Source organism: Cajanus cajan, chromosome 9 (genome assembly GCF_000230855.2).
Source record: "Cajanus cajan strain Asha chromosome 9, NIPB_CcT2T_4, whole genome shotgun sequence".
Taxonomy (NCBI): domain Eukaryota; kingdom Viridiplantae; phylum Streptophyta; class Magnoliopsida; order Fabales; family Fabaceae; genus Cajanus; species Cajanus cajan.
This window is the reverse complement of record NC_138525.1, coordinates 2,258,747-2,278,953: the sequence shown is the minus strand read 5'-3', so window position 1 is coordinate 2,278,953 and position 20,207 is coordinate 2,258,747. Positions and strand designations below refer to the sequence as shown.

Here is a 20,207-nt window from a genome sequence, read left to right as displayed (position 1 = left end):
GCATCTCTCTACCTCTCTGACTTCTATCTGAGACCCTTTAACAAAACTTGTGGGCACAAAGTGGAGGACTCTTCTTTGATACTCATCCAACAACTTTCTTCCCAAGCACACTTAACGACTTCTTCAACAGGGTGTATATATATAATAACCTTCATTATATATTTTTTTTCTTAACATGGAACCCACTTGGAATGATGCCATTGTGAAGGCTAATTCCTCTGATCCAATCATGTCCTTTAGAGGGACCCCACTCGTCTTGGATGAGCTTGATTTCTTCGCTGAGAAGAGAAAAGAGAGTGATGAAGATGAAATTGATGATCAAATTGTGGAGCTTCATGTTGATGTACATGTAGCCAAACTCACATATTTTATGTTTCCTTACATTTAATTGTTCTATTTTTTTTTTTACCTTATTTTTGCAAGGGTAAATCTTATTATTATTCTGTTCATGTTGTTAATTTATAGACTAGCTTGGATCTTCTTACTAAGAATAATACTGGTGCCATTAGATCAACAGAAGTAGTTGCAGCATTGGAAACTATGGATGATAAGAGAAGCGAGGTAGGCTCATAATTATTTGTGTCTAGGTGTGTATATATATGTGTATGTTTTATTTATATAATTTTATCAAACAGGTAGCATGTTTAAGATGGATGTATAGTAATTAATAATTTTATTCCTATGGGTATAGTTTGTAGCTTTGGTAACTGAATTGCACCAAATGAATGCTGAAAATCAACGTTTAAGAGAGTTGGTTGATCAGGTGAACAATAACTACAATGCCCTACACATGCAGCTTATCAAGCTAACGCAGAAGCAGCATAGCCATGGGGTAATTTATTTATTTATTTTCATAACTCATTGGATATCAAAGGATAGAATGAATAAGTAGTGGTATTAGTTTACTAGATCCATCTTAATAAATTTATTAAAGTTTAAAAAAAAAAAAAAAAAGATATGGTATTTGTCGATATATTTCAAAGTTGAAAATGTACATGTACTTGTTTTTTATTTGGTTTTGTGTAGAACAAGGGAGTGATAGGGGAGAAAGAAGAGATGGTTCCAAGGTCATTTTTGGACATGGGTGTTGGAGAGAAGGATGAGGGTTCCCAGCAATCCTCAGAGGGAAAACTGATGGATCAGTGCAAGGGACATGGCAAAGATGTTTTGGATGCAGATAATAATAAGTTGGATTCTGGAAGGGAAAGTTCAAAAGCTAGAATGCTTGCTGACCAAGAATTATCTACCAAAGTTCCTAGGTTGGATCCAGCATCAGAAACCATGTCAATGATCAAGAAAGCTCGTGTGTCAGTTCGAGCAAGATCAGATTCCTCAATGGTTAGTGAACTATATATAAAAATATTAAACAAAATTGACCAATGAAACCCTATGAATTATGATTTTCATTACATAACATCATGTGATTTACATGTGGGCAAGATCAGCCTTAGCTAGCTAATTGATGACTTCTAGCAAAAAAGAATACAATTTGTTTCATGAAACCACGTCATGGGAAATTTACGTGTTGATTTTATGTTGGATGAATCCTTTTTGTTATGACAGATTGCTGATGGATGCCAATGGAGAAAGTATGGACAGAAGATGGCAAAAGGGAATCCTTGTCCAAGAGCTTATTATCGTTGCACAATGAGTACTGGTTGTCCAGTGAGGAAACAAGTATGCCCTCTAGGAAATTTTATTACCTTTTGCACTAACTATTCTTTGCTGAGACTAATTGAAACAAGAATATTCTCTTTCGGTATTAGGAAACTAACTGGTGGGGGAAAGAGAAATTATAAACTTAAAACTTTTAATTTGTTGTGAAATTGTTTTAATACTGGGGGATGCACAGTGTAAAGGGTTTTTAACCGGCCGTCAGAAATTGATTTTTTTCATAAGTTTTGTGAACTTTTATATTACATCTTAAAAACCTTAAAAATCATGCATAACATGATTTCTGATCAACTAATTGTGTAAAACCTTTACGGTGTATATGCTTATTGAACTCTATAATTACACACACTATACCTGACTTGAGTGAATACATTAGTGAACACACAATTTATTTAATAAAAGTTAGCTGTGTGAATACTTCTTATTATACTAGATTAATGGTGGTGTATTATCAGCATAAATACACACCCAAGTCAAGTATATTAATTAGGTCTATACCAGAATTTCTATTTTACTTACCAATCCATCCCTCTTTCTCTTTCGGCAAGTGTCTGGTAAAGGGCACATGTGTAATGATATACAGCTTAAAATGTGACTGTTACTAGCTAGGGATCAAAACCTGGATCAGGTTTCTAAGGAATCATGACCTATAATGAAACTTGACCTGTTAGCTAATGGCCATGTAAAGCCATTGGGAAGGGATACATTTTATCTCTTACAAGAACATGAATAAATAATATGTGCACCAACAATATATAATATTAGTAAATGTTTTTATACTGCCATTCAATGACAAATCATCATGTGTATTTAGTTAAGTTTGTTACACATTTATAACAACTGCCTTAAAAACCATATCAAAGATGATTTTTGGTTGATTAACAGTTTGACACTAAAAACTTCTACACTAACATGTCTATTAAACTCATTGAACATTACACAAAAATCAAGGTGTACCAATCAACAAGAGTATTTATGTTTGTTGATAGGTACAAAGGTGTGCTGAAGATAGAAGTGTGCTGATCACTACATATGAAGGGCAGCATAACCATCCACTCCCTCCCACAGCTCAGGCAATGGCATCAACCACTTCTGCAGCAGCCTCAATGCTTCTCTCTGGGTCAATGCCAAGCTCAGATGGCCTGATAAACCCAAGCATATTGGAAAGTGCTTCACTTCCATGCTCTCAAAACATGGCCACACTCTCTGCCTCAGCCCCATTTCCCACCATCACACTTGACCTCACTCAAAATGCCACCAACCCCTCACAGCTCCAAAGGGAACCACAGGGTCAACTCAGCCTCCTTTCTCCACTTTTGGCCCACAAGTTCATGTCAGTTCCAAAAATATTTGGACAGTCACTGTGTGATCAAACCAAGCTTGCTGGCTTGCATGAGTCTCAGGGAATGGACACAACTTCATCATTTGCTAACACATTGAATGCTGCAACTGCTGCTATCACTGCAGACCCAAATTTTACTGCAGCTCTTGTGGCAGCCATAACGTCTGTCATTGGAAGTTCACATTCCAACACCAGTGGCACCAATAACACAAGTGGAGATGAGCAGTGCAATAACAATGCATGAGACTCAATAGTTTTTGTTGGTTTCATTTCCTTTCGAATCGGCTTAGCTGATCGTTTTCATATCCAAGATAGGTATAGGTTTCGATTTAATTTAGTCTTTGTCATGCATACGAAGGATGTCACAATATTATAGTCTTCATTATTTGAAATTGATAAGCTTCTGGTTCAAGAGTTAACTCAGCAGCTGTGAAATAAACTTGTTGCATTCTATTTTCTTAAGTTGTGTGTTATAGCATCTCTATCACAAAGCACTATCAACTTTATCTTACTAAAATGACATGTTTTTAATTAGTTGTAAGTTATATTGTTGTTTAATTAGAATTAAAATTTTATTTTGATATTATGTAAATATATTTAATACAAGCCTTATTAATATATATTTATATATAAAATTCTAATTTTAATTAAAGAATAATATTAATTGTATTTAAGAAATTATACTTAAATTTTGTCTTTTTAATTATTTTAAAATGGCCAAAACATTTTTTTAATGTACAGAAGTATTTGAATAGTTATCCTACATGCAGTTTCTTATCTTATAGTTAAGAAATCTTTAACCAAATAAATTTTATTACAATATTTTAATATAATAATTACATTCAAGTCTTTGCATAAAATTGAAAATTTTGGCTCAACTACTACACCAATATATATTTGTTATTTACAGATGTAAAATTTTATTTTTATACCATATCATTAATATAAATTATATATTTAATAATATATATTAGTTCATACAATTTAACTAGTAATCTATTGGTTCAATTAGTAAATCACTAATCAGATCAGTTCTGATAACACTAATTATGATACAAGTTACTCTTTTTTAATTTTATTTAATTTAATTATGATACAATTTTTAATTTTTAATATTAATCTATTTATTTGAGATACATTTATATTTTTTAATATTTATTGATTTAATTAAGAGATAAATATTGATAATTAGTATAATAATTAATTTAATTACAATTAAAAAGCATAACTTGTATAATAATTATTTCTATTGATATTAAAATTTTTTTTTTTTTCACATTTTAATGAAAATTTGTCTCCGTTCTATATCTGACCTAGATATACAATAAAAATAAAATTGTGTGGTGTATTTGGACCATATATATATATATATATATATATATATATATATATATATATATATATATATATATATATATATATATATATATATAATGGTTCAACTTCGACATACACAATGAAAAAATATTTTTATTATATATCTATTGTGATGCACAACAAAAATATGTTTTTATTGGGTATATGTTGAAATACACAACGAAAAAATATTTTATTGTGTGTATTTAATTAAAACCAGTGTAATAACGTGTTTCGTGTATATTTAATTTAAAATACATAACTTTGTTGAATATCTTACACAATAGACATGTGTTTCCATTTGCACCCTATTTGCGGGGGAAAAAGGTGGGTATGGTTAAGGATAACATTCTCCAGTAGGGTGGCCCATAAGAAAGGGGATGGACATATTGGACCTAACAAATGGTGGCCCATAAGAAAGAGGATGGACATATTGGACCTAACAAATGGTGGCCCATTATTGTAAACAAAACTTTACTTTTAAATAAACAAGGTCGTCTCCTCTCTTACATTTTCTTCTTGCATGCTGCAAACGCTGTCTTGTAGCCGTTGTCTCCCTTCTAATCTAAATAAAAATTAAAACTACCCATTTCCCACAAACAATCTTCACGGTATTCTATTTCATACTCATAACTCTTCACTGTTATTTTAATAAAATCTCTGTTCGATTCCTCATATTTACACTGTTTGTTTGTTTGTTTATTTTCTCGTTCGTATGATCTTCAATAGTTTTTTTTTGTCTCGATTCTTCTGCCGTCTCTTCCGAAGCGTGGTTTTTAAGCATATATACCTTTTATACTCAAGTGATTCCTCTTGTTTCTTGGCATAGAAAAAAGTGATTCCACTCAAATCAGTTTAATTTTGTTTTTTTTTAAGTTACTTTCATGCCCTTTTGCTTCCTATATTTAGAGTTGAAATTTGAGTTTGCAATTAATGGTTATTTTTGTGCTTTTTTGTTAATATATAAGTCCTTTGTGTTGTGTAGCCACTTCAATAGAACACAATGAGTGCTGCTTCTTTGTTATTCTCCTGCTCTGTGCATGTGGGCGTGTCTCATCCCAAGTTGGCTGCAAAATCCTCTGCATGCTATTTGCTCAATCAGCCATGGAGTCATTTGAAGTCAAAAACACCATTTGGGCATTCAGGAATCTTGGAAAAATCTAAACTTTCACACAAAGGTGATGGGATTGTGTGGAGGGCAGGGGCTGTTCAAGTTGAAACTGCAGCACCCTCCTTCTCTGTGGGGCAAAAATTTCAACTTGATGATGTGATTGAGGCTCAGCAATTTGACAGAGAGACTCTGAATGCCATATTTGAAGTTGCAAGGAGCATGGAGACCATTGAAGGCAACTCATCTGGGAGCCAAATGCTGAAGGGTTACCTCATGGCTACCTTGTTCTATGAGCCATCCACCAGAACTAGGCTTTCATTTGAGTCTGCCATGAAAAGATTGGGTGGGGACGTTCTCACAACTGAGAATGCGAGGGAGTTTTCATCTGCTGCTAAGGGAGAGACGCTTGAAGGTATGTCATGCAATGTTTTGTTGGTGGGTGCATTTCATTGTTCTATCTAAAATTGGAGTTTTAAGGAACTTTATTTCTTGCAGATACTATAAGAACGGTTGAAGGTTACTCTGATATAATTGTGATGAGGCACTTTGAAAGTGGTGCTGCCAGACGAGCAGCAGCAACTGCTAGCATTCCTGTAATCAATGCAGGGGATGGCCCTGGACAGCATCCCACACAAGTATGAGGAATTTGCCACAATAAGTACAGTTTAGAAATCCTATGCTTCACAAAGAATGTCAACTAGACAGTGGGTCTGTTTAGATAAACTTCTCTATGAGTACTTCAGAGAAAAAAAATAGGAAGAAAAATTAAAATAGGTTTTCTAGAACTAACTTACGCATAAGTTAAAAAAATGAAAAAAGATTTTGGTGAAGCTAATAGTAGAAAATTTCTACAAATTAACTTATGCTTAAGCTAGCATGAGCTAATTTTAGCTTATGGAAACTTATTTCATTTTTTCCCCTATTTTTTATCATTTATAAGTGTTTTTAGATAAGTTTATCCAAATAGACCCATTATCATATTTTTCCAAGTAGTCTTGAGTCTATTGCCCTGAGCTACAACCTACATGGATAGAGTACTTTTTGACTGCAGAAATTGCACATTTCATTTTCATTTGCTTTACAAGCCACTTTTTTTTTAACCATTAATCAGCATTGCTCTGTGATTGATAACCTTTTTCTGCTTAGTTATTTCATGGAAACATAACTATATAATTCATTTAACAAGTTTTTTTCCAAGACTTGTTACTCACTATTAAATTTCTTAAGAAAAGGCTACATGTTTTCTGTAAAGTGTATTACATTGTCTCAGAAACTTTAAAACAGACCCCCCCTTATTCTGCCGTTGGCTGTCACATGGTATTTGAAATAGAAAAGTCCACAACTTCTCCTTAGAGATGCTCTCGGTGTAAAATTAATTCATTGTGAGTCATAATTTAAGACTTCCATTCAAGAAATTACACCTTTCTCTTACCTGGGGAAAAGAAATTCTCAATAGGCAAAAATTGCGATGGATGTACAATGCCAGATTAGTAAGCAAAAACCGTTTGAAGTATACATCTAAAATACATGTTTCCATTTTTCTAGTGAAATGGTTGATATCAAGGATTGAGATGGTAACTTCAAGGGTATATCTTGAGTACACAATAGTTTCCTAGCTAATTATAAGTTTTTAATAACATATTATGGACTTTTCCACCTAAAAGTTCCTTCAAGTATACTTTACTCTTTAGGTACATACCTTCTTTTATACTTTATTTACACTTGACTAGATGATTCCATCTTTGTTTCTTTTTTAGTGTTTTTCTAGTAGAGCAAGAAGATACAGACAAAGTGGAATGAATGGGACTTTTTATTTATTGCTCATGCATTCTATGTTTACAATAATTTGAATGGTAAATGGATGGTATTATTTTTTGTGTTTCAAAACTAATTTGCTTTTTCAAACTTCTCAGGCACTGCTTGATGTTTATACCATTGAAAGAGAGATAGGAAAATTGGATGGAATTAGAGTTGGGCTTGTAGGAGACCTTGCTAACGGGAGGACAGTTCGCTCTCTTGCATACTTACTAGCCAAATATGAGGATGTGAAAATTTATTTTGTCTCTCCTGAGGTGGTTAAAATGAAGGTAACTGTTGCAAACACTAGTTATGATTTCATGAATTGGATACAATGTTGAGAAGTTACATGACCAAATGTGTTATGGATCTTCTCTTTTTTCTTTTATAGGATGACATAAAAGAATATCTGACATCAAAGGGTGTGGAGTGGGAAGAAAGTTCTGATTTGATGGAGGTGGCTTCTAAGTGTGATGTTGTTTATCAAACTCGCATTCAGAAAGAAAGATTTGGAGAGAAAATTGATCTTTACGAGGCGGCAAGAGGCAAGTATATTGTAAATCAAGATGTTCTAAAGGTGATGCAAAAACATGCTGTGGTTATGCACCCTCTTCCAAGGCTTGATGAGGTAAACAGATATTGCCATGTAATGTGATCTATGTACTCTCGTTATGAACTAAATTGGTCCCTTGATTTCATGCAGATTACTGTGGATGTTGATAGTGATCCAAGAGCTGCTTATTTTAGGCAGGCAAAGAATGGTCTTTATATTAGAATGGCTCTCTTGAAGGTTTTGCTTCTGGGCTGGTAGAGGTGGTGCATTCACTTTTGGAAGTGAATGGGATTATCTAATGTCAAATATTTTCAGTTGTTTTCTTCGTTTCCTTTTCTTGCCTTTTAGCATGTTTGGTATCAAACTAAATAGGCGTTGCTTCTGCGTCTTTTAGTTAACAGACGTGGTTTCTCATGTTTCTACTGTGTTTCCGATGCACAGTTTGTCTATTTGTCGGCATGAGAAATACAGATAGAGAGAGAGGGGAATAAAATTTTCTTATTACATGAGTGAAATTTCCTTGAAATTCAATTTTTTTTTTCTCACTTCTGTGCAAGCCGCGGTCACCAGATTAAAATATAAACCAACCTAAATTATCATCACCTTGAAGTTTGTAACATCCATAACAAGAAACTGACCATGTTGCATGTGTCCTAACGTAATAAATTGGATATCATCAAATTATGGCTTCAACTCTGCTGAAACGATCTAATTCCACTAATAAAATGAGTAAATTGAAACTGTAGAAGGCAAATGCACAATGGTTCCTCTTAGAACTACTAAATGTGTGAATTTGAATTATAGTTAGAAAGTTAAGTTGAATTGAATTTAACTTTTCAAATCAACTTTTAAATAAAAAGTAATATCTTTTTAACTTTTGCTTCCCAACGGAAAGGAAAAAAAATTGTCAAACATATAAACACTATTTGAAACCTATTAACAGAAGTTACAAATTTGTGTAACTAAAAATAGCCTAAAACTCAAAACTAACTGAGATGAGGATCTGCACTTCCGTGAGACTGTGTTACGTATTTGAACTATACTTCCATTCCTGAAAGCTAAAGTCTTCGTTTGAAAGATCCTCGTATCTTTTATCCATTTTATGACAACCAAGTACGAATAAATAAGTTGACTTGGATGCCTTGAGCATTTGTTCAAGTCAGAATGTAGCTTTGGTTAAGAGCAAAATAGGGATGCCATGTGTTCCAAGTTTTCTTGTTCTATCAATCACAGAGCACATAATCAGCAGCAGAGAAGCCATGTGTTCTCTAACTAATATATGTAACTAATAGCTGATATAAACTGAGGTCACCTTAAAAAATGATGTACAATTATTTTTTAAACACTATTTGATGAGTTGCATGGTCAAGTTTTACGAAAATCCATGTTATGCCACGGATTGTTTAGAAATTATCATGACAGTAGTTTCATTAAGTTACAAATCGAATATCACAAGGTAAAGGTTTCCAACGAACTAGTGTTATCAACTTCATACGTTTTTAATTTATTAAAATAACACTTCGGGCGTAAGAACTCACTGTCACCCATGTCCACACGTTCCAACTTTAATGCCTTTGTTTCTCCACTTTTGCTTGATTTTTTTAATAACTATATTAAATAATAATGTTTTAGGAGTTAATCTTTAAATGAGAATATATTATAAGGTTTTGTTTAATCTATTTTTTATCTTTTTTTCTAATTGAATTTTAATATTTTTTAAATAATTAAAAATAAGCTTATATCATAATATATTAATTTTCATAAATCTAAATTACAATCTATATGTTCAAAAATATTTGTTTATTATAAATATTAATTATAACATAATTTATACATCCAATTGTTTATTATAAAATTTAGTTATATAAAATAGACACTTTTCTCGTAAATACTAGATTTGTAATATCAACATTACCTTTCAATCTAGATGTCTCTTTCCTTCAGCAGCGATGATAGAAACCTATCCAAATAACTTGAAAAAATTAACTTCTTATACAATTAAATTACCTTGAAAAATAAGCTTCATATCCAACTAAATTACCTTGAAAACAAACTTCATATCCAATTAAATTACATTGAAGAAACAAACTTCTTATCCAATTAAATTACCTTGAAAATAAACTTCTTATCTAAATACCTTTAAAAATATATGGACCATGTTTAAAGAGAGAGAAAGAGAGAGACCAAAGTTTTTTTCTTAAAAAAAAACACGATTTAACCCAACCCAAAATTGGGCAATTTGTTGACAATGACATGGATGGTTTTCTAATATTATAAGTGAAATTAAAAAAAATAGAAGAAAAACAAATTATTAAAAGAAAAAAAAGAAATATATTTAGAAGACTCGATAGGAATAATTTACATTTATTAAAAAAAATAAACTTAACTTGAAAAAGTAATTATTATTATTATATTTTTTAACTTTTTTATTAATTTTTATGTTGTTAAAACAAATTATTTTAAAAAAAATAAAGTGCTTTCCCTCCTATTTCATGGCATTTTAGGGGTGAAATGTTTTTAAGACAAGTTAGATGTAGTTTTTAAGTGATTTTCATGATATTTTCTAATAAAAATTGAAATATTACTTCGATAATTGGTATAATAAATATTTATATTAATTATCAAAATAGATTGTAGAAGTGATACATCAATTTTGATTGAAAATCAACATTGAAAGAATGTTAAGAATCGCTTGTTTTGTCAATGTTCCAAAACCCACAAAAAATTTCTTCCTATTTCTCTACTAAATTGTAGAAATTTAAGAATATCATCCTCTTTCTCTTTTCTCCATTTGCTTACTCTCTTTCCACCAAAACATAGGGAAGTGCAATTTTTGTTTGTATTTACTATATTCAATAAAAACGACAGATCAATAACCACCTAATCTTCAGCTCACATATCACATTGAGTTGGGTAAAGCTACCACAATATTAGCCTAAGACACGCTAGGCCCGAAGTGGCCCACTATGTTTTGGAACCACCTTAGACCTTGAACTGTACTGACCAAAAAGTAGATAGACCTTATACACTATTTTAGAATACATAATATTTGGTAACTCCTTATACGTAATGATATTATTGTCTCAGCAAATATCATTTGATGAAGGAAAGTAACCATTGCTAGCAACTGTAGCAACAACGTGAATTGTCTCAGCAATATGATGTTAGGGTGTGTTTGTATAAACATTCGTCTAAACGTGAACGTACATTCGTCTAAAAGATACCTCACACTTGCTTCTCCGTTTTGTGCTTTGGAAATTGGGATTGTCCGTTTGAAACTTCTCAAACGAAAATCCAAACATACACTTATTGTCTCAGCAAAATCATTTGATCACGGAAAGTAACTAGTACTGGCAACTGAAGCGACAAGTGCGAATAACCCGTGGATTTCTAAACTGTACCCAATGCAAAGAAACAAATAAAAATGAATAGGCTACAATTTCTCTATAACAATTCAAGGCCAAAAATAACATCAATAGACTACCCAAAAAAAAAAGTAACGTGAATAATAATATAAATAGATGTGGAAAATGAAAGGCTCATCACTGATAAAATATCAAAAGAAATAATTTCATGTCAGGAGTATAACTTGATTAAGGTATATCAATAGTCTTCTTTTTTTTTTTTTTTTGGACAAACTAGTTTTCTAATATGTAGGGAACTTAGGATCCACATTGTGGGCCCATGATTCTATGCCCCCAACGATATCCTTAGCAGAAGTGAAACCCAATTTGTGAAGATACTGAACAGCCCTTTGAGAATCATTTCCCCTTCTGCATACTACATACAATTGTGCACTTGATCCAGAAACCACACCGCTGTCCTCTTCCTCTTTCTTCAAAGCTGATGATACTTCAGGCAACCTAGCCTCTAATGTTGACAGGGGAATGTTCAGGGACTTCGGTAGAGATACAATCTTGAAATGGTGAGCTGGTCTAACATCAACCAGCACATGTGGTTCCTTCTTGAGAATTATTTCACTGTACTCCTTGCTGCTGATTCTTGATTCACTGGGAAGCAGATTTAACTTCACAGGAGCCTGCATATGCAAGGAATGCATTAATGGGAATGAAAATCTCAAAATAATATACTGGAAGACAATTTTGTAGTCTTTTTTGAGAGGACTTTAATCTCCAGCAATCTCATCCAATACAAAGTGACATGAAAAATGTACACTAACTAAACCTGAAACAATTTCATTTAAATACAGAGGTGAAATGCATGAATAAAAGAAATCGTACCACACACAACGGAGTCTGAGTGAACTTCTCATAATCAAATTCTCGGAATTGCTGCTGGGTAAATGTTGCATTTTCTCCACAAGCTTCACAGTGCATAGACCTTCCTCTAATTTTGACCTGTGCAATAAAAACGTGTAATCAGTAACTAATAAATAAGATATTGCTATAGTATCATGTTCAAAAATAATTTGTCTGCATGAGAGTTATTAGGGAGTACGAAAATCACTCGATAGTAATGTCAATAAACTCCTCTAAAGAGAATTTTAAGGCATATATCCTAATAGTCCCGATACCACTAGGATACACAAACCCTAACTTTGCATCCAAGTAATTTATCAAAATAAAATCATACACGTTTTAACAACTATTTGATGCCCAACTTGTAAAATCCTAATAGACATGGAGTTCTCGACATACAATACGAATCCGTCCAGACAATGCATCCAAGAGAAGCATCCTTCCCGAGAGTGGTTCACCAACAGAAGCTGCAATTTTAATTGCCTCAAGAGCTTGAAGACAGCCAATTATACCAGGAACTGAAAATGATCAGAGCAAACGTCAGAAAACCAGAACAAATAGTAAAAGCTGAAAAAAAGAATAATAAGGTACTAATGAGAAGTAATGCATGTTGAACGATCAATATTCATAATCACCGACATGGATGATAAAATGTCCAGCATCCACTAATCAGAGTTCAGCTAAATGAATTATAAATAAAACAACTTAAGCATTCTAAACAAATTGAATTTTTAGCCAATAAGTCATACTATACAGTACAATCTGCGTAAACAATAAGAAATTGCAATATGCATTCCATCCTAATTGCTTGTCAATTCTTAATCAACCTTTTGATTCCCCGTTTTAAATTTTCTTCTTAATATGATATATAGTGACACTCATGAGATTAAACAAACTTTTAAGTCGTCTGTAAACTGGTGAATCTACAAAAAAACTTTTACTTTTCAGTTAAACTTGATGGCTGACATAGTGATACTTCCACGTTTATAAAGGCAGTTTTGGCAAAAAGGAATCAAAGACTCATTTTTTTTTGTCACCAATAATTGAAGTTTATATCGCTATGATTCCACGACTCAACTTCGCAATGAACAGTTGAACACAGGAGAGCAGAAGAATTTAGTCTTATGGTTGGCATTGTTAGTGTTTATGTAAATGTCTTGCAAACTAGCAATGAAAAGTAAAATCGATGCAGTTCACAGAAATAGAGGTAATTTTACCTACTCCTAGAACTCCACCGTCAGCACAACTTTGGCAAGCTGTTCTAGGTGGTGGAATTGGAAAGAGGCATCGATAGCAAGGACCACCATTGTAATTGTAGACAGTGAGCTGCAGCATAAGTTTCCAAAGTTAAACCTCAAATCATGTGATATAAATATAATCAAGCCCGCAAGAGTACTAGTCGCTCCATGAAGCATTATTCAACTTAAATGTTAAAAAAAATAATATTTAGACGTATACCTGCCCTTCCAATCCCAATGCAGCTCCTGATACAAGAGGCTGCATCACATGAAAACGATTAATATAAAAAACTGCAAAAGAAGTTAAGTTTTCCCAAAAATTATATTATGTACATAAGTATAAAAAATAAGATAAATATAAGAACCCAAAACAAAATTTGTTTAACTGAATGAAATATAAGAAATCCATATAATTGTAACTTTTTAAAGTTATAAAAATTTCATGCCCAGTGGGAGAAATTGCACAGATTTTAGAGATAATAAGTTAATAAATCATATGGCACATACACTTTTAAATTTGTTGTAGGTGTCATGCAATTAGGAGCATGCATGACTTCCTTATTCTTGAATTAATGCAGATATCTCGCACAATAATGAACCAATCATTAAAAATAATGCTGACTTAGAAAGTTCCTTCATGGAGGAATCAAAAACATTAAAGTAACAAATGAAAAGGCCCATGTGACATCAAATCAGATGGTCACAATTTATTCATACATCAAATTATTAAGATTTACCTTTCCTAGAACCACACAGCAATCACTGATCATGTATCGGGTAGGAGCATTATCTGTTGCATCTATTATTATATCATATCTACAAAATTCACAAAATGAAAAAAAAAAGTATATTATAGAAGAGGCCTCAAGCAAAACTAAAGATCAATCATATTATAGAAATTATACTTGCTAAGAATTTCCAAAGCATTGGAAGTCCGCAAAGCTTCTTGATGTTCCACAACTTGAATAGTGGAGTTGATCCTAAAATTCAAAATATCTTAGTTCCAAGAACAGTGATGATTCAAATATTACAAACATTTGAAAAAAGAAAAACTCTCAAGAGGGTTCATTTTCAGTTTGTCCACAAAATTTGATGTTATAAAAAGTAGGTGACAGAGAAACATACGAGCGACAGGCAGCAGCAGCAGATTCAACTTTCGGCTTACCAACATACGCTTCCGTGTGGATAACCTGAAATAAAGCATGAATGATATGAAACTAATAACGTGAAGTTAATAAAATAAAAAATCAGTAAATGAACACAAACACAGAAGCAAGACACATGTTAACAACTTGTACTCGCAAAAGTGCAAACACCCAAAGGGTGATGCAGTACACAAACACATGAACAATACACAAGGTACACATTGCACCTGCTATGCCTAAAGAAGGTGGGAGGATAAAACAGACAATATACACTACCTGCCTATGCATATTATTGAGCTCAACCACATCATGATCAACAATTCCCAAGCGCCCTGAGTATAGTTTTTAAAATGTAAGCTTCAAGAAGGGTATATATAGACTAAGACAACAATGATTATTAAAAGTGTCATATTTACCAACACCAGAAGCTGCAATGTATAACAATGCAGGAGCACCTAATCCTCCAGCTCCCACAACTAAAATTGATGACTTCAATAGATTTGCCTGCCCTGCACCCCATAGACACAAGAAAAGAAAAATTTAAAACAAAAGATAATATAAATTTGCAGACTAGGGCTCCTGTTCTGATGTTCATATTTCCCACTAAAAAAAATACATGGTTGATCATCCAATTGTGGATTGTCCAACCGAGGAAGCACCCATCCCTTTCAAGCTTGATGTTTGAGGAGCTATGGACTATCCAATTGTTGATCATCCAACAGAGCAAGCACATGTGCCTTTCATACTTGACGCTTGAGCTGTTGTGGACCATCTGATTGAGGACAAGTAGGCCGCTAGAGCTAATTCTAGGGCCCAATATAATGATTTCTAAAGGGCACACTCAATAAATATGAATCACCGATACTTTAACTTGCTTCACATATCCGTATACGATAAACCGCGTGTTTCTTCGCATCAAGTTATGCATAGTAAAACTTACTGAGGTTTAATGAGTTTTTAACAAGCTTTAGGACTCTTCAGTGAGAGTGTGTGTGTATTGAACAAGATTACTAATTGTTACTAAGGTAATTATTATAAAGCAATTGCAACGTGGAATGAACTAACTATAATTAATACTTAGACATACATATACAATGAATATGAATCTTGATTCCTTCTTAATTAGGTTTACGTAGATAGAAAATGTTGGAGAGGAAGACCTTGAACACCAAAGGAAGGAAGCATGAGGTGACGACTGTATCTGTGAATCATGTCCTGCGTCAATCCATTGGTTGAGTACGGTGAAGAAGAAGAAGAAGAAGAAGAACCATTTGATGCGGCGTCGTTTCGGAGATGAATCTGTTTGAGTTGATCTTCAAGCGCAGAGATTTTGCTGTCGATAGCGGTCTTTGCCTCCTTCAGTGAATCGAGTTCCCGAAGAATCTCCGACTCCGACGCCGACATGGCAAAGAACAGAACAACAAAATACAATCTCTTCTCTAACTCTTGTCTTGTGTTGACTTCACCTTCTTCAAACTGCGCAAACGCTCAACACAAACTAAACCAGGGTTTCCTATTCCTAGTCCAACAACATCGTTGTTTTACTCGTGTTTTTGCATAGATGTGGGGGAAAATGCGTGAATTAAATTAAATATATGATAAAAACTAAAATCTAATTGATGATACCATATGGGTATTAAAAATTAATTTTAACTTGATTATTATGATAAGATTATATAAAATAATCATTTTGTATGCCAAAATGATTAATAAGAATTGGTTATACTTTTTTTTAGTTTAACTTAGTATGTAAGTTGTATAGGATAAATATTTATTTTTATATACTTATAAATCATATTTAAAAATATATTATACTTAAAATTACAATGAATAAGTATTTTAAGTTTATAAATTATGTTTAATAATTTAAATTGTGATACATATTTTTAAAATTAAAATAGATAAACATTTGATAAAATTATAGATAAAGATAAAGAGAATATTTTAAAATAAATGTAAGAGATGTTTTTTTTTATTAATTGTGAGGAATGTACGTAAGATATACATATTAAGAAGATAAAAGAGTGAAGAAAATAAATACTTCACTCTGATTAAAGATTTAATTTTAATAAAAAAAATAGATATTAACATTTTTTTGCCTTTTTTTTTATCGGTGTTTTACTTTTAATGGAATACATATTTTGGGATAATAGCCATTTGCAACGTTTTTACACTTTTAATATAAAATAAATAAATAAATTACTAAAAAAAATACATTTAAATCATTCTTTAACGAGATGATACATTTTGGACATATTTGAATACACACTCAAGATTCACATTTAAAGAGGATCACATCAATTAATACCAAAATTACTCTTTATTGTTCTTGTTCACGTTTTAAATTTGGATTAAAACATACACTCATATTTATTAAGTTTTAGATTTGGATTCAACAAACACTCTTGTTATCAAGTTGATAAATTTCTTCCACTCGACTAATTTCTTTGATTTTTTTCATATTTTTTTATTTTAATGTAATTTTTAAAAAATATGTTAATATTATTAATTATAATATTCTTAAAAAACAATGTTGTAATGATTTCACATAGTGTTACACTAAACTAGTAGTGAAAAATTAAACAATTACTTAGAATTCATACATTTATAGTTCCTAGAAAATATAATGGTAATATATACATATATGTAATAATTTTTTTGCAACAACTAAAATACTATATAAATACATGTGTATATACGCGAATCAAAAATTATAATATATAAGTTTAGATTGTCAGACAAATAACTCTACCATAACTTATACAAAAGAAGTTTATACCTACACCATCATCCAATAGTATGGCTCTCCACAGCAGACTCCTTGAGTCTATCCAAGTCTTATTCCAATGTAAATATGATCATCGCAATCTAATCATCACGAAACATAGAAGGGTAAACTAGAGTACAAAAGGATAAATATCACCTCATGGTCTACAACATAGTAACACACCAAATATCTCAACGTGTCATTCAACAACCTTACAAAAGTGAGCAACTTACAACATATGATACATCATAATTTTCTACACTTATGTCATTCAACCATATAATCAACAAGCATATGAACCACATTAAATCACACTACATCATATGCATACACTTCAATTAATATGTTGTCACGTATTTACCTATAAATATCTCCAACTGCAAAGGTGAGCAATTTAAATAACTTAACTCTACTGAACCAAAACGACATTTTCACATCTGATAGGTCAACAACCAAATTAGGATACCAATCCCTAACAATATGTGTATTGCTCGTCTAAAGGTACCAAGTTCCACGTCGGCCCTAATCACACCACACACGCGCGCCCATGGTCGACAAGGCCTATGGCCAATATTGGGCCAACTTCGGACCTACTCTTGCCCAAACAGAGAAAAACCTTAAAATCACCAAGGTACGTCTGTTATAAATACGAGACATCTACACTATCAAGAACTAACTTTAACATCGGAGTCTCTTTTGCAGGTACTCACCCCATCTTGGAGCAGCCTACGTACCAAGCAAAGGAGGTTCACCAATCTTACCCAGCAGATCGCCCCCTCGACCGATCTCAGGTAAGAACAATATGATTTCTTGAATGTTGCTACTTAAACCAGGAAGTTTAGTATTCATGTCAGGTAAAACAATTTAGGTATGAGTCTACCATGACATTAGCTTACATAACTAAACCCCCTATAGATTTAGCCTGCCAACTATCTTCCAAATATTATGTTCTTCCAGTACTTAGTTAGGGACTAGACCCCTGACCTTGTACCTTATTCGGTTAATCACTTTATACATGTATGCCTCAACCTTATCCACACATGGATTAACATTATCACTTATAATTGGTATGCACCTGACCCACATCAACTAAGGTTCTATAAGAGACTCAATTATCCACTTCAAGAGTTAACAATTCAATAAGAGTTTTTAACAACTATGCTTGTAGAGTACCACACTAATATCCTCACAATGAGACATCCAATTTTTGAAAACATCCTCGCTTATAATCTTAAGTTGATCAACATATCATGCCTAAATGTTAAAGCATTTTCAACATCACACCTCAATGATTCAATAATATAAACGCGCACAAACACACACACACATGTATATATATATACATATTATCTCATATCAATATAGATAGAACAAAGATCACCTATCAACAAATAAAATGTAATACATTCACCTAACCTACTCATTTTCACCATATCATGAATCAAACAACAAGATTTTACAAAACAAACCACACCCATCATTTTCACCATATTATCTCATGTCTGATGTGGAAAAACTCATGTCTGCCCTCATTCCAAACATAAACTACGCTTGTAGAGTACCACACTAATATCCTCACATTGAGACATCCAATTTTTGAAAACATCCTCGCTTATAATCTTAAGTTGATCAACATATCATGCCTAAATGTTAAAGCATTTTAAACATCACACCTCAATGATTCAATAATATAAACGCGCGCGCACACGCACACACATATGTGTGTGTATATATATATATACATACTATCTCATATAAATATAGATAGAACAAAGATCACCTATCAACAAATAAAATGTAATACATTCACCTAACCTACTCATTTTCACCATATCATGAATCAAACAACAAGATTTTACAAAACAAACCACACCCATCATTTTCACCATATTATCTCATGTCTGATGTGGAAAAACTCATGTCTGCCCTCATTCCAAACATAAACTAGTCTTTCTCTTCATATCTGAAGCCACTTCATTGGCACCCGACATTAGTTTAGGCAGAGTTAGTTCTCTCGTCTCATATCTTATGCCATTCAAATCATGTCCAATGTGATCAAGTTATGGGCTATTCTCTCTCTTCATGTTTGACGTCACCAATCATCCACTCGACACGAGTGAGAAAGAGGGCCCTAATTTGAATGGCGTGTCGGACACGATAACAAGTTATGCACTCAGTGCACCACGAATTTGGCTCAAACCACCTGAAAATTAGAAAATCATAACATGCAATGCAATATAACATACATACACATCATTCACAATGCATTTCACACCAGCAGTCCAATATGCAACCACCAATTTGATCAAGCCAACAAATTCAACTCAAACATGCTTCATAAACAATAAGTCCCAACTCCAATCATTCAATTTGAATCACACAACACAACCACATTTCTAGATGAAATCAATCAACATGTAGATCAACAACTTTGCGGTAACACAAATCCTGAGCTTCAACAACTTCAGATCACAACTTAACTAATTAACAACATCTCCAAGGAAGGAATCAAAGGTCCTTTGTGGAATTAAAAGGAAGAAAGGTCGCCTTTTGTCCTAAAGCATCTCTCACAAACTCTATCTTTCTAAATTTCTCAAAGAAATGAGCTTATAAGGCATAATTTTCAAAAGAAAACTTGTATACTTTTCCATTAAGATCAAATTAAACATTTGATCAGAGAAATTCTCAAAACCACCACCCAAAAACTCCTTAGAAGTTCCTTAACTCCTAGAGGAGTCTCTCAACACCATCTTTAAAATACCACAATATATAATTATTAAGACAACAATTAATGAAAACTTATACTGTTAGAATTGTAATATTTTATTTTAATTTTAAAAATTATTATTTTTTAGTTTGTGTTTCTTTTTTATTTTAATAGTTAATTTTTTATTTTCTTAAAATAATTTTGTTTTTTTTTATAACGACACATGATAACTATTTTAATTTATTCTTGATTGTATTT

At 32.5% G+C, this 20,207-nt stretch overlaps 3 protein-coding genes across 8 annotated transcripts; 2 read left to right on the top strand and 1 right to left on the bottom strand.

Annotated features, from left to right (window-relative positions):
• Positions 1 to 3,478, top strand: LOC109810668 (WRKY transcription factor 6). Of its 6 annotated transcripts, none has more exons than XM_083063725.1 (6): positions 2 to 349; positions 466 to 561; positions 764 to 832; positions 1,027 to 1,338; positions 1,564 to 1,677; positions 2,664 to 3,478. In XM_083063725.1, exons 1-6 carry the CDS (start codon positions 176 to 178, stop codon positions 3,258 to 3,260), a joined length of 1,362 nt encoding a protein of 453 aa, XP_082919851.1. In that variant the 5' UTR covers positions 2 to 175; the 3' UTR covers positions 3,261 to 3,478. The 6 variants fall into 6 exon arrangements, with proteins under 6 accessions (XP_082919852.1, XP_082919851.1, XP_082919850.1 ...); XM_083063724.1 differs by having other exon boundaries at positions 6 to 349; positions 692 to 832; XM_029272776.2 differs by having other exon boundaries at positions 7 to 343.
• A 1,348-nt stretch (positions 3,479 to 4,826) lies between these two features.
• PYRB (PYRIMIDINE B) lies at positions 4,827 to 8,348 on the top strand. The gene is made up of 6 exons (XM_020382208.3): positions 4,827 to 4,983; positions 5,358 to 5,895; positions 5,979 to 6,118; positions 7,397 to 7,570; positions 7,672 to 7,908; positions 7,984 to 8,348. Exons 2-6 carry the CDS (start codon positions 5,376 to 5,378, stop codon positions 8,089 to 8,091), a joined length of 1,179 nt encoding a protein of 392 aa, XP_020237797.1. The 5' UTR covers positions 4,827 to 4,983; positions 5,358 to 5,375; the 3' UTR covers positions 8,092 to 8,348.
• Positions 8,349 to 11,357: 3,009 nt separating this feature from the next.
• Positions 11,358 to 16,033, bottom strand: CNX5 (co-factor for nitrate, reductase and xanthine dehydrogenase 5). The gene is made up of 11 exons (XM_020353587.3): positions 15,636 to 16,033; positions 14,892 to 14,984; positions 14,752 to 14,807; positions 14,456 to 14,520; positions 14,236 to 14,310; positions 14,068 to 14,146; positions 13,551 to 13,589; positions 13,310 to 13,418; positions 12,492 to 12,610; positions 12,075 to 12,191; positions 11,358 to 11,872 (listed from the first exon to the last, which is right to left on the bottom strand). The coding sequence occupies exons 1-11, from the start codon at positions 15,877 to 15,879 to the stop codon at positions 11,480 to 11,482; spliced, it is 1,389 nt and encodes a 462-aa protein (XP_020209176.1). The 5' UTR covers positions 15,880 to 16,033; the 3' UTR covers positions 11,358 to 11,479.
• Between the last annotated feature and the right edge of the window lie 4,174 nt (positions 16,034 to 20,207).

Excerpts from the sequence above, each read along its gene's own strand:
- CNX5 (XM_020353587.3), bottom strand. The coding sequence starts at position 15,879 with ATGTCGGCGTCGGAGTCGGAGATTCTTCGGGAACTCGATTCACTGAAG. Across the intron at positions 14,147-14,235 it reads GCTTTGGAAATTCTTAGCAA|ATATGATATAATAATAGATG; the intron begins GTATAATTTCTA and ends TGAATTTTGTAG. Across the intron at positions 11,873-12,074 it reads CTCAGACTCCGTTGTGTGTG|GCTCCTGTGAAGTTAAATCT; the intron begins GTACGATTTCTT and ends TTGCATATGCAG.
- LOC109810668 (XM_083063724.1), top strand. The coding sequence starts at position 176 with ATGGAACCCACTTGGAATGATGCCATTGTGAAGGCTAATTCCTCTGAT. Across the intron at positions 562-691 it reads TGGATGATAAGAGAAGCGAG|TTTGTAGCTTTGGTAACTGA; the intron begins GTAGGCTCATAA and ends CTATGGGTATAG. Across the intron at positions 1,678-2,663 it reads GTTGTCCAGTGAGGAAACAA|GTACAAAGGTGTGCTGAAGA; the intron begins GTATGCCCTCTA and ends GTTTGTTGATAG.
- PYRB (XM_020382208.3), top strand. The coding sequence starts at position 5,376 with ATGAGTGCTGCTTCTTTGTTATTCTCCTGCTCTGTGCATGTGGGCGTG. Across the intron at positions 7,571-7,671 it reads CTGAGGTGGTTAAAATGAAG|GATGACATAAAAGAATATCT; the intron begins GTAACTGTTGCA and ends TTTCTTTTATAG. Across the intron at positions 7,909-7,983 it reads CTCTTCCAAGGCTTGATGAG|ATTACTGTGGATGTTGATAG; the intron begins GTAAACAGATAT and ends GATTTCATGCAG.